Genomic DNA, 13,637 nt, shown 5'->3' with positions numbered 1-13,637 from the left:
TCAGACTACAGAGAATGACTGATTAATAGATAGATGAATTAAATCTCTGATGCCTGCTGTGGCCAGAACAGACAGGGATGACATCAGTGATTTCTAAAAAAAAAAATTAAAAAAAAATTGTTTATTTCAATCTATGAGACGCTTTTTGAATGTGAAGCCGTGGTCGGGCATACCCTGACCCAAAAAGGTCGGACTCCATTTAACGGAATTTAATTGATAAATAAAACATTAAGCTCGTGGAGAGGCCAGAAAACGCAAAGATGATGCACTCCTCTCTCAGAATACTCTTACATTTTATCCGACCGCATTCGCAGAGTGCTAATTAGATTTCAGGCCGGGTATGAAGGAAGGTAATACGAAGAGCACTCTAAAGGCTTGTGTGTCTGTGGTAGCAGCAACCTCATCGTTTGACCCAAACTGACAATGCAAAGACATCTGTAAATAATAACAAATAAAAAAAACCAACAAGCTCTCTGAAACAAATGTTGATAAAAGAATATGACAAACATGTCAACTGCTTATGATGATATACTTATAAAATACTTAGACTTCATAAAAAATAAACAAAAATTCAATTAAAAGTCCCGTCTTATGTTTGTGATATTTGGGTGAACGTTACTCATATGTTTCGTGAAGCAGCGGAGTGTACTATCTTGTTTATCTTTAGTGAACGTTTACAAGCACTAACTTTCCGAGCATGTACTGAATAAGCTTTAAAGTACTTGAAGTACAGAAACACCATGATGATACAAATAAAACCTAATTCCGTCCCCTTTTTTGCATTTATGACAGCTATAAACTACAATAATATGACTGTAAAGTGAAACTGCAACTACTAAACATCATGCTGAACTGGCGTACTCTGGCTGCATTTGAAAATCTCCACTGCGACTGTCAGCAGCTCCGACAAGATGTGACACTCATCAAATGTGACAAGTTGTTGGATGTGAAGGAATGATATAACAGCTGTTCATTAGCTAACTTTGTCGCGTGGAATAAAATAGACACAGCGGAGGTAATGAAGAAACATAGGACAAGTCTCCAGATGCTTCGGATGCACAGGCCTCGTACATTAACCGGTTTGACACTAATAGAGGTGGAAGCTATTCAAACCCAAGATGTCCGGCATATGGTTTCCACTTATCCAGACTTGTCAAAGCAGTTGATAGGAGGTGACAAACAATCAGAGATCCGCCAATGTTTCCTGTTGCTCCAAACAAATCACAAAAAGCAAACTGCCAATGTGGCAATGACTTTAGGTCCCGGTAAAGGCGGGACGCCGTGCTTCGTGATGTTCCCAGTCGCCCTACAGCTCATCGTGGAGCATGTGACGCTGCCATTTGGGATGCCGCCTTACGTAGTTTGCTGCGTCCAGCACGAGGCGCATGAACTCCTCAACTTCGAAAGAGTAGTTCGTAAACTTTGGGTGGTCTCCGAGGGTGGGGTGGTGACCCTGGGAAAAGGTGGTGAAGGAAGGAAAGGCAGAAAAACAAAGTATATGAATGTGTTTGTGCTGTCGGGGGAGGGGACAATGCTGTTGACAAGAGACTGCTAAGCAGGGCTAGGCAATGTGAAAAATGAGTATCATGACATATTACAACATCTGTTTTGGTGTAGATGATCACGTGTCGGACGCAATATGTTTCCCCTTTTTGTCCCATCGGGATGACAAGCGGTTAAATCAAACTTTGGAAGCAACTTCACTAATCTGAGACTTTGAATATCAAAGAAAACCTTGAGAAGTAAAAAAAAAAAAAACCTCCTTTGGTGTTTTTTTAAATATTTTTTAGGTGTTTTCTTGACAATCCTGGGGTTTTCCAGCTGGCGGATTACCGCTCAGCATTGTAACAAGATGTTTGATCAACGTGACAATATTTCCTGTTTTGATGTAGAACGGGGAAACTATTTCTCACAATTTTAAATCTATGGATAACCCACCGTACTGGATCGTGGTTTTAGGATTTTCATGATAAAGCAATAGATTGCCCGGCCACAATGCCGCTGTACCTACAGAATAGCTCCCGACGTAAAAGTTCAAGCGAGCCTGTGGGACGGCGAAAATGGGCAGAAAAAACTCATGAGGAAGTGCGAGTAGGTATCAGCTCCGGGACTTTCCCCTACCTTGTCCTGTGGGAACACTTTGTCCTGTTTCTGCCAAGTCATGTATCGGACGCCCCGCAGCCGGGCCAGATCGCGGTAGCAGCTCTCATCTTGACAATTATATCTGGGAGGGACAGATACCGAAGCTTAATTTGTTTCTGTCTGCGTTCTTTCTCTCCTCACCTTGTCTCTTGCATTGCACGCGCACTGAAATTTTCTCACTGAAATGGCCAAACACTCCCGTCCGTACACATTTCTGCACAAACACACAGGTACACACGCGCGAAATCAATTCCCTACCAAGCAGAGCCAGGTGTGATGAAGGCCTGGTTAATTAGGTTGTATTTCACAGTCACACACGGAGTTGTCGAGGGGAACTTTGGGCACGGCGCGGTGCCAAACTCATCGCTCACCCGTGCTCCTCTCTTGACTCTCTCGCGCACTCTTTCACGCGCACAGACAAACAAACTGTCACTCACAACTCAAAGATGACGGCCCAGTCGGGGAGGAAGAGGAGGTGCGTAAGACCTGCACCGTGCATCCCTATGAAGATGTCTGAGTTGTGGGTGATCCTCAACTGCTCCAGAAAGGGAACATCCCTGCAAGGGTAGGTAGACAGGGAGTCACGTGTCAATCACGAACGCCTCGCACGACTGCCGAATAAAAGCGCCGCATTTGTTTCGTTTGTAAATGCGACGCAAACGCTAAAACAACTCACTTGTATTTGTAGTCCACCACACTGACCTCAAGGAGTGGGACTGTCTTGAGAGCATTTATAAGCTGTAACAACAACAGAAGGAGGAGTTCTCTGATCAATGGGAGACCAAACAAATACAGGCAGCGGCCATATAAATCACAAGCCTTTTTACTTGTATTATTTATAGCGAATAAGATTTTAAATAGGCACTTAAGAGAGGTGGGCAGTAAATCAATGCCTGGAAGGAGTGGCTGGGGGACTTGTGTGGAGTGGAGAAACAGGAGGAGACAAAAGGATGGAGGAAAAAATGAGAGGGGAGTAGAGAAAAGGAGGACAGGCAGGAGAACATGATAGAGGGAAAAGAACAAGTACAAGAGGGGGGAGGAGTAAGAAATGGAGGAAAGACTCACCTCCACTTCATTTAATATCCTTCTGTATTCTGTGCTGCGTGCCAGCAGGGTGACACGAAGTCGCCCCTCCTGAAAACAGCATTGCACCCAATAATCAATCAGCCAAGGACAGAAAAGATAGGCAGCAGGGAAAAACATGATGCTCATTCAAAACAACTTGGAGGCTTATAAGTCAAATGTCTGTTGTAAACAGCACAATGGAGAGAATAAATCAGGTGATACTGCATCACATAAGTCATTTCTTAAGTGGAATGAAAGTGTGAGTTTTCTGATCCGCTCTGATACGCGGCGTATAACCCGTTTCTTTTTCCATGTTCTTCTACTGCCACCCTGTGTCCTGAAAGTGTACTTAGAAATCTGTGGTATCAGCATTTATGCCAAAATGTAACCCATTTCACCCATTGGAGTATAATAATAATAATAATAATAATAATAATAATAATAATAGTAATAATAATAATAATAATAATAATAATAATAATAATAATAATAATAATAATAACAATAATAATGAATACCCTCTAAGGAACTTGTCAAAATTGAAGCCAGTTAAAGCAAGTAATAGAGCTTTCAGTGTAATGGATACTATTTTTAAAGGAAAGAAATTAAAAATATACACAGTTCTAATATACTGCATATGGATTGTTTAAGAGGTCCTTTTCGAGCCCTTAGGGAACAGTATGGTGAGTAGTTTTTGCTGTCACAAATTAAGTGCCATGTTAGGAAAAAAAAATGACATCTCCTGTACCTAAGCAAACTAGCTCAATAAGCATTTGTGTGGATATATATGATATTCGTGTGTATACAATAGGTTGTATATACAGTATGTGAGTGTGAACACAGAAAGTCACTGGTAGCCTGTAACACTTTTATGGCCTCAGGTTTGCTGTGTTTTCCTGTCTCTTGACAACTCCTAAAGCCCATGACTTCTGCCATCCTGCGCTGCAGCTCATTGTATATTCATGGTCCTTGCTCGAAACATGCTAAGAGGCTTTTCAACGAGGCCAAGGTCTGCTAGTTATAGCGAGCCAGAGATATGAAAGTTCTTTCAGGCGCCGACTCTGAAATCCAGGTCTTCCTTTGCCTCCCAGGTTAACGGCGTATCCAGGGATTCAGAGGCGGTGCTTTCCTCCATTGTCTCCTGTTCATCAATAATTAGTTGTAGTCGTTTCAGCTACATACAGTAGCTATGATTCTACACAAGATAATTTAGAAATACCACTCTTTAAGAAATGTCCAGGGATTTAAAACTGTGTATTAGGTTTCTTTTTTCTGTATTTCCAGTGCGCCGTCATTTTTTTTCTACTGAATTCATACTGGGTGCCAAAGTTTATCCCAAAATTCACTAACATGAAGGTCTCGCCCAGCTTTGATTCCTGAAAGTAAAACAAGGACCAGGGGGTTTTGGTGCTCTTATTCCCATATCCTGCACCTGATTCTTTGGAAGGGGATTCTTACTTTATGCCAAAAGCAAACTCATAATGAATGGGGAATATTGTTTCTGCCACTGTAGATCTTCCAGCATTTTTTTGTTGCTTGTTTTTCCTAGTATTATTGTGCCAGATGTGTAAATATCAAGGATATCAAATTATTACATAAATAAACAAATAAATAAATAACCTAGATTTGCTTCCCTCTGGTTCGATACCTCCCCCAACCAGGCCAGTTGCAGTTTATATCCATACCACTAGCAATTAATATAAATCCATTTACGTAGACAAAAAATGATTTTAATTGTTTGTTTTTACAAAAGAAAAAACATACTATCATTTTCCATTGGTGCCGAAATAATATTACAAGGAAGAAAAGTATTTAATTATTTAAGTAATAATTTAAGTATTTAAGACATTTAAACCTATTAAACATTTGTGGTAAATTGTTCAAAAGAAGTCTGTAAAATGAAGATTGTAGATTTTTGCAATGTGGATTTAATCCAAATTAAAGCCTCATGTTACATTAACAAATTGTAACGCTTCTTTCAGACTTTTTGAGAATCCAGAAAAAGCCAACAATCAATGTTCAATAGTGTTTTCTACGTGCACGATGTATTTACCCTGGGTCCTTGTCGCACTATGTTCAGCCGATGGAGCATGTGCTGGGAGAAAGCACGAAACATCCCTTCACTGTAACAATCTGAGATCTGTACAAAATCACAGGTTGGATGAAATTTACATTCATTCATTACATTCATTCAATTACATTATATTCATTTTGTTTAAAACTGAATTATTTTGATAGTTATTTTGATAAGTTATTTTCAGAACCAGAAGATTCTGATATAATTCTGATTCTGATATAATAACGCAAAAAAAAAAAAGATGACCTGAATAAAAAGAGAGTTTCATAAACATAACTCAGTATATCTGTTCAGATCCTTGTAATATATTACACCCTTGGGACATCAAACCACAATGCGCTTTTATACAGATAACATTAGCAATTCCTTCGCCTGTGAGATCATCACACAAATCTATGACTTGAACTGCCTGTCTGTAACCAAAGAGGGTTTCAGGGCACCTGTATAGAAGAAATTATCATGAAAAATAATAAAATAGTCAAGCAATACAATAGTAATATATGATACACACTTACAGGTGTGTTGAAGTTTACTTACAAGAGGAGTGTTGTAAAAGAGGCCATATCTCATCCTTGGCAGGAGGGAGAAGAAGGCATCTTTGAAACATACCTAGGGATACATTAAAATAAGTTGATAAATACATTGCTAATGAACTGTAATTCAAAGAAAAGCACTGATGTTGAAGAAACAGCATAAAAGGTGAGTCATACCTCTAACTGGCTATTCATATACCTCCTAAGTGGCAACATTGATCAAATACATTTTCAAAGTAATGGCCTCACAATCTGCCTCGTACGCGGTCATTTACTCTCATAGGTGAAAAAGTTGCAAAAAGCGCATCAATAGGTAGAGCAATCGTCTTCGGAAACGAACATTCCCGGTTCGATGCCCGGCTCCTCCTTGTGTGTCAAAGTGTTGTCGTGCAAGACACTGAACTCCTAGCTGCTGAGCTTTATCTTGCTAAAACTATCCGAGAAGTTTCATTCTTTGAACTGAGCCTAATCACCGCCGATAGGCAAACGTCTATATGTCGCACAACTTATCTGAAAACAACCCATGTCATAAAAAGTGACGATACGTACTCTTTTTGAATCGTAGGTCTTCAGGTGGATGATATCATACTGGGAGAAGGCCTTCCATGTTTCACTGAATAAATCTCCATAGCCATAAAAACTCTGGTCACAACATGATAAAGAAAGGAAAGCCAATAATTAGAACATAATTATCATTGAGATGAACCGCCAACACCAGTTGTCTGGTTTATAAAATAAAAGTGGATATCTCTCCTTCAGAGGTTGTATTTTTGGTGCCATCATTCGATGAGCAGAATCCAAGGCTGATTTTGACAAAACTTTGTGGAGCAGGGTCTCATGGCCTGAAGATTGATTTCCCGTTTCTTTTCTTTTCAAGGTAGAACATGAGACCTGATATTAATATTTCATTTTTACAATGATTTTCACATTTTCTGGTCATAACCTTGACTAAACTTGAGTGCACACTCAAAAAGACTTTTTAATCCCAAGTTCAGACCAAGTTGTGATTTCCCACGGCGGTTCCCACCTACGGTTCGAAATATTCAAATTACACGAAAACGAGTACATTCTGTGCTTCCTCATACATGGACTGCGACGACATTGTCAGAAAGCTTACAATGCAAGACATCCTGCAAAGCAGTCAACTTCTGGGTAAGGAACGCCCTTGAACCCTTGAAGCAAAATGCTTTGTGTTGCTCCTTGGATTATATTTTGGTACCAGATGGTTAACCTTAGGCAACCTTTCTATGAAGAATTGTCTACGCCCATCCTCCTCCTCACCGTAAAACCCCAGTGAGAAATGTGAGACACCCACCGTGTCCCACATGACGATGTTGATATCTGCGCTGAAGGAGTTGTTAATGTGCTGGGAGATGTAGAGGTTGACGAAATCACAGAAATGGTGGTACATATTCACACCTGTTTGAAAAAAAAAAAAACACATTTTTTTAAATCACGAGAGCCGGAAATGAATCGAATAATGTTGATCGAATATTGTCTTTGCAATGTCGCGGATATTGCCTTTTTATATTTAGAATTGGAATTAACATTTTTATTCTTTAAGTCGCAGCAAAATTATTTCACAGGATTTTTTTACATTAGTTAGATAAAATATATATAACATTTGTTTGAAAAACAAAATTGTTTTTTTAAATCACAAGAGCCGGAAATCAATTATATGTAATTTATCGGTTAATGTTGAATATTGTCTATGATATGTCATAGACAATATTCAATATCAGACAATATATGCCTTTTTACATTTAGAATTGGAATCAACATTTTTATTCTTTAAGTCGCAGCAAAATTATTTCACATGAATTTTTTACATAAATCAAATAATATATATATCCTATTTCTATCAATTATTTCTGCAATGTTTTATTTGTTAGGTAAAACTTATACTTTTAAATTATCGTGTCTAACTTCTCATGGACAAACAAGATCAATACCATGAGCACCAATTGGATTACCGGTAATCAACATATTTTTCTGTGTTATAAACGGCGACCTACATTAATACGGAAAAAGGGCTACTATCTATTACAATATTTATTGTAACATATGATTAAAGCCCTACTGGTCTTGAGTGGGTAATATAAAATCATTAAAAACACATCTGTTTGCCAAACAGAGTCAATACAATGCAGAAGTTGTCTACTGGCAATATTCTTGATGTCAGGGAAATAACATAGTTATATTGCGATTTAGATGGATAACTACATTAGGAAGAAAAATTCAAATATCTATCTATGCACCCACTTTTCATTGTATTTCCATTTGAAAGATGGTGTAATTGACACTCCGCAGGAATGACTTTTTTAATGAAAACCTGGTAAATATTACAAAACAGCATGATATCTATTACACATTTCCTGTATTGCAGATATAGAAAGGCAGCAAATTGGATTTGACTGATTCCTGAAGGTACAGTGTGCCGCTTACCAGCATCCAGCTTCATGAAAACGGTGGGTTTTTCAATGATAATATCACAGTGATCATCTTGAATGGGATGAAAGTCCAGCTCGGTGTATGTTTGCAGCTCTGCATACCTACAGAAAAGCAGATCAATATACTATTAATATTAGGCAGATCTTCGCAAAATACTATTTACTTGGGGATTCAGTGGGAAAGTGTAACGCTAACTGGTTCAGATATAATTAGCGTTCTTAACATTTTAGATATGAGCATTGATACTTTCATGAAAAATAGTTTACTGAATTGTTAAACCCAAAAGTGAAAATGTATTCAAGACTTTTCATTGTTCATTTGAGCTCAACACAGGCCAGCCAGAGATCAAAACTTGGATCTCATGATTCTTGGTCGGAAAATATTTTTGGCAGCACTGAGCCCAGACGATGAACACGAGATATGGTCTTCAATTTAGAAATTGAAATAAAAAGAGGTTGGTTTTAATGCCAGTGAATAGCAATTTAACAGTTTAAGATGCAGAACATGTCCACAGATTTTAAGACCTAGTTGCATTGCTTACTAAGAGAAAAACAGAAGTTGTTTTCAACACAAGAGGAAAAGGAAAAAACATTATTTGGTTATGTTTAATTGCAACATATTTTTCAGAAAAGAAAATATTGTACTAATGAAACCAAGCCCTGAAATTCAAGAGTGTGTGTGAAGGCTTTTCAATTGAAATACTTCAATGAGAGCCTGATTGCGAGTGATTTTTTTCAGAAGGGTTTGTAAATGTGGAAGATGAGGATAAAGACAGGTTTATTAGTGCAATTCATTTGCAATTAAAGTCATTATGTTTGTGATCAACAAGAAAGAAAGCATGTTTGCAATTCAAATCAAGGGTCTGAATCACTGCGAAACCTTAACAAAAGCCTGGCAAATCGTCAGTTGAGGTCATTGCCTGACTGATCTTTTCACAAAAGCACGAGCCAGCCAGGAGTCGAACCTAGAATCTTCTGATCCGTAGTCAGACGCGTTATCCATTGCGCCACTGGCCCACTGGTAGAGGACAGAAAAAAATCGTCCGGATTCCTCAAACATTTTCACTTTTCTGTCCCCCTGTAAATAGCAATTTGGGGAATTTTGTCCAGCGATTGCATCAACATTATTCGTTGATGTTGCCACTGCTTACCCGAAGAAAGTAATTAGAATTATTCTTATTTTTCTTTAGAATGGAGCCTTTTTTGTCATTCTATCACAAAACAGCATACATCGTGGAAAACATGAGACACTGATGCGGTCATTTAGCTCAACCTGTTTAGACAGTGAGTGGACGGCGACCCCAAAAATCAGATTTGACTGGAAAATAGCTGTCATCCTCGCTCAAAATACGGATATGTATTGGAATTGCTTTTTCAGCGGGTAGGGGGGAAGGATGTGGAACATTATAGCACATTTTGTCCAAAACATGTCTGTACAGCATTGGTCTGGGAAGAGGCAGCACAAAGTATATGGAGGAAAGTTGCCACCTAGTGATGACCGGTGTTACTACAACCATCAAGAGTCACCCTGCCAGTTGTCATCCATTCCAGTCATTCTTCATTTTTCAGTTTCGACACCTCCCTGGTGGTCTAGTGGTTAGGATTCGGCGCTCTCACCGCCGCGGCCCGGGTTCGATTCCCGGTCAGGGAACAGCCTTTTTGGTGGGGTTTCCCCTTTTACAATTGCGTATCACATCTATAACCATCAAATTAAAACTGGATTCTTAACATTATCATTTAAAGCAACAGGAGCAGAAAGTGAGCGACTGTATGGACGTGCGTGTCCTGTCTCACCAGGATTGCAAGGGACTCTTGTGCTCGCCCTCTGCAGCCAGGGCTTGCTTGTTGAGTCTGCACCGACCACCAATCTCACCCTTCTGAACGAAGTCCTCCTTGTACCTACAGCACAATCACAGTTACGAGTCGCTGTCATTGACAGAATTTTCTTTGTTGGACAAGCCACTTTTGAATATAATTACCTTTCATGACCTCTGCGCGGTTTCCGTAAGTCCACATAAAGATTAGTCGCCTTGCAGAAACGCGTGTGGCTACTGCATTTCAAGGAGGAGTCCCCCTGGGAGAAATTGTGACATTTGAATTTCCTGAGATTTTAAGAAATACTAATGAAGGTGTAACCTTGGTGTCATCTCTCTCTAACACACTCGATATACTACTTCAGTTAAAATGCAAATCGTAGCGAGGACTTTTTTCTTTACTCTCCTTAATTACTTTGTCTGCCTCTACCTGGTGTTTCTTCCTGTTGACTCAGAAGGCCGGTGGGAACTCAGGAAATGATCGGACTTACTGGCTTGGTGGCCTTGCAGAGTGTTTTGAGCTCTGAGAGACGCTCCTTGACGTAGCCAAAGTCAGCCTGCTTCCAGAAAAGCTCTTGAGCTGCCTCAAGTGAATGGGCCCTAACAGAGCAGTAATTTATGCAGATGAGAGGAGCCAAAGCCAACATGGTTCATTAAAGATACATGCTCCGATTTTAAAACACTGTTCCTTCAGACTATGGTTTGGTAATGACAATATCGATGAATTAAAAAGTGTGCAATAACTATGTAATGTGGCTTAGTGCTAAAGCTGTGCAAAAGATGCAGCATTAAAAATCCCCAAGGATAAATTCAAAATCGAATAAATTGAATTGGAAGCCGAAGGATTTACCATCCGGAGTCAGCTCTGGTACAAACTGGATAGTTAAAGCGCTTCACGGGATCACAGTTCTTCTCATAACCCCAGCAAGCGGACAGATTCAACAGTTCATCCTGTCGTGAAAACAATTGGGATGTTAATATTTGTAGACTTCTGTGTGTGTGTGTGTGTGTGTGTGTGTGTGTGTGTCAAATTCTAAACCCCCTTTTTTGTTGCGTAATTTCCTTAGCTAACATGAGTTATAGTAAGGTAAGGAACAGAGGCAAATTCCCAGGAAATGACTGTTACTTTACAAGAATCTTCCCAAATTACTATAAGGTAAAACCAGTCTGAAGAGATTTTGCTTATTTATTCAGTTGCGGGACACATTTGACCAAATACTTGGACTGGGAATAAGTTGATATATTACTTTAGGCATCAGTCAGTGGCATCTGACATGTCTTGGCAAAATCAGATGTCTGCTAAAGTAATTCCTACTAGACACAACTGTCCTCAAGAAAGAGGTGAAATGTTGCTCCGAGTCATGCAGACAGTCACGGGAGGCAAAAATTTCTTCTTGTTGGAGGAGAAAATGTCATTTTTAATGGTTTAGGTCGCTAACTCCCAACAACGAAGAGACAGCTAAAATCCCAAATTTTCTCACAGTAATTTAAATGGAAAAGTAACCCCAAGCATAAGCTCAAAATGAAAAGGTCATTGTATAGGGAAACACAGTTCCAGATTGTGTTCCAACAATTTGAATCTTGAGCTGGATGCATTATTGTGGTAAGCTGCAAAACGAAAACTACTGAGAGGCCATACATACTTATAGCTTGCTGACATTCCCCCTCTCCGCATCATAAAGTATATATATAAATAAGCACACAACTTTATTTGATGCTAAGTTGCCACATCTGACAAGCAGCAAAGGGATAGACTCATAAACCAAACTGTCAGGCGTGCAATTAACAAACACTTTGTTTTGTCTCTTTACACATCAAATGAAGCTGAGAAAAACACAAAACAGTTGCACGGGAAGCGTTCATATCTTACTTTAAAAGGACAGAGCGGGTCCAGGCGACACTGCTTGGCAACCTTCTTGTTGTTGTAGAGAAAATAGGGTACGTGCTCGGGCGGCAGGGAGCTGAGCAGCGGTGCTGGTGGTTTGTGGCTGGTGTTCTCAGCCGCCTCAGTAGTGACCACAGTGGTAGAAAAAACTAAGCCCAGCACTACCAAGAGCAGCATAGTCAGAATTACACACACACATCTGAGATAACCCGCCTCTCCTCACAGACCTCTGAGGAAAAAAAAAAAAAAAAAAAGGAAAGAGAGACATAGACTCTGACTTGCACTCTGTAATCTTGGTTGAAAGCCCAACACCACAGCAGACAAGCATGTGGGTACTAACAAGTGTGTGGGAACACTGCTCCAGGCGGATCTGAGGTCCACATAAGGAAGGGGGCCTGTTGCAGGAAGTGCTGGTGATTTCCGACTGTTGTCTTAGCAATCATAACTAAGTGCACTGGGGCAAATGGAAATTGCTGGCTTCCAGAGATGCGGCCCCAGGTGGCCATAACAGTGTTTATAGACAACAAAACGCTTCCATATCCACGATCGATGTTTTGGACACAAATCCGGACGAAGGGAGTGTTTATACTGGGGATGGATGTCTTGTCTGGTATATCTGGTCCGGTTTGCAAAGATGCTATGACTGAGTTATGTTTGTAACGAAATAGTTAAAACAAGTCAAGTACGGCACTGGTAACTGGAGATTTTTTTGGGGGAGGTGGAGGGGGGTGGGAAAAAGTATAACAGCGCATTTATTACACATTCCCGTGAGATAAAATGAACTGAATGGACTTATATTAGCCGAGAGCTCTTTTTCCATACAAAATTTCCATATAAATTCAATTAAATTAGTTTATTTCAAAAGGGGGCAATGCAATTTCATAAAACACATCAATAAAACATGAGTAAAAAAGACAAAATTAGCCAAAGAGGCTATTTCTCAGCTGTAGTCAAAAATGGTAACTTAAACTCCTTGCTAATAATTTTAAAGCTTAAAGCTGACTAACCGGTTCTATGGTATTTAGGTTCCACTCGTGTATATTTCCACATGTTAGACTCAGAGAGAAAGCATGTTTTTGTGTGGTTTAATTTTTATTTTTTCAATTTTAAAATACAAGTTAACTATCAAAACTTTTAGCTAGCCATCGATTATACTGCAAGTTAGCGTTGTTAACTGGGTATGCAGATGGGATGTGGAGGTGATAAAAGATTTTCATTAGCTAACTCGTTGTTCGTCCGCAACTAAGTGATGAATAATACCGTTGCACATTGTTACACTTGTTTCCAGAATCTGCATTAAGGATTTATGAGGTGGTTTAAATGTAACCGTAGGATTAGTTACTACAAAACCGATACCCCTTAATGCTACTTAAAGATGAACCATCGCGGCAACAAAAGAACCAGGACGGGGAGGGGAGAGGAATTTCTTATCAACACGGTACGGCAATTTGTCAGTTTAACAAATGTAGCTGTCTGTGGTTGTATTGAACCATTCAGAAGGAAGATGCCGTTTACCTGAACGCACAGCCTGCTTTCCTCCGGACTGAAGCGCTGCAGCTGCCGGTGGTCGCCATAACACCGGAAACCGGCTTGTGCTCCAGCGGCGGCCACAAGGGGGCGCTATTTCACACTTCGCCAGACTGAAGTGAGCTTTGCATCGGACAGCAAACT

At 39.7% G+C, this 13,637-nt stretch overlaps 1 protein-coding gene and 2 non-coding genes across 4 annotated transcripts; 1 reads left to right on the top strand and 2 right to left on the bottom strand.

Moving 5' to 3' along the window:
- Window positions 1-314: 314 nt before the first annotated feature.
- eogt (EGF domain-specific O-linked N-acetylglucosamine (GlcNAc) transferase) lies at window positions 315-13,540 on the bottom strand. Of its 2 annotated transcripts, XM_086168202.1 has the most exons (16): window positions 13,482-13,540; window positions 11,952-12,195; window positions 10,932-11,032; window positions 10,573-10,681; window positions 10,247-10,341; window positions 10,062-10,166; window positions 8,263-8,369; window positions 7,133-7,236; window positions 6,367-6,459; window positions 5,822-5,893; window positions 5,261-5,347; window positions 3,208-3,276; window positions 2,819-2,880; window positions 2,580-2,699; window positions 2,122-2,224; window positions 1,175-1,453 (listed from the first exon to the last, which is right to left on the bottom strand). In XM_086168202.1, exons 2-16 carry the CDS (start codon window positions 12,141-12,143, stop codon window positions 1,307-1,309), a joined length of 1,566 nt encoding a protein of 521 aa, XP_086024328.1. In that variant the 5' UTR covers window positions 12,144-12,195; window positions 13,482-13,540; the 3' UTR covers window positions 1,175-1,306. The 2 variants fall into 2 exon arrangements, with proteins under 2 accessions (XP_086024327.1, XP_086024328.1); XM_086168201.1 differs by lacking the exon at window positions 13,482-13,540 and having other exon boundaries at window positions 315-1,453; window positions 11,952-12,253.
- On the bottom strand, window positions 9,212-9,284 carry trnar-acg (transfer RNA arginine (anticodon ACG)). Its single transcript has one exon. It is a non-coding gene; the product is annotated as a tRNA-Arg (tRNA).
- Window positions 9,847-9,918, top strand: trnae-cuc (transfer RNA glutamic acid (anticodon CUC)). Its single transcript has one exon. It is a non-coding gene; the product is annotated as a tRNA-Glu (tRNA).
- Window positions 13,541-13,637: the final 97 nt, after the last annotated feature.

This window comes from Fistularia commersonii, chromosome 21, assembly GCF_037954325.1.
Source record: "Fistularia commersonii isolate RoL2024-O1a breed Wild chromosome 21, RoL_Fcom_v1.0, whole genome shotgun sequence".
NCBI lineage: Eukaryota > Metazoa > Chordata > Actinopteri > Syngnathiformes > Fistulariidae > Fistularia > Fistularia commersonii.
The sequence above is the reverse complement of the archived record's forward strand: the minus strand, read 5'-3'. Positions and strand labels throughout refer to the sequence as shown.

Excerpts from the sequence above, each read along its gene's own strand:
- eogt (XM_086168202.1), bottom strand. The coding sequence starts at position 12,143 with ATGCTGCTCTTGGTAGTGCTGGGCTTAGTTTTTTCTACCACTGTGGTC. Across the intron at positions 5,348-5,821 it reads TCTTTTACAACACTCCTCTT|ATCTCAGATTGTTACAGTGA; the intron begins GTAAGTAAACTT and ends GATTTTGTACAG. Across the intron at positions 3,277-5,260 it reads TAGTGCGACAAGGACCCAGG|GAGGGGCGACTTCGTGTCAC; the intron begins GTAAATACATCG and ends TGCTGTTTTCAG.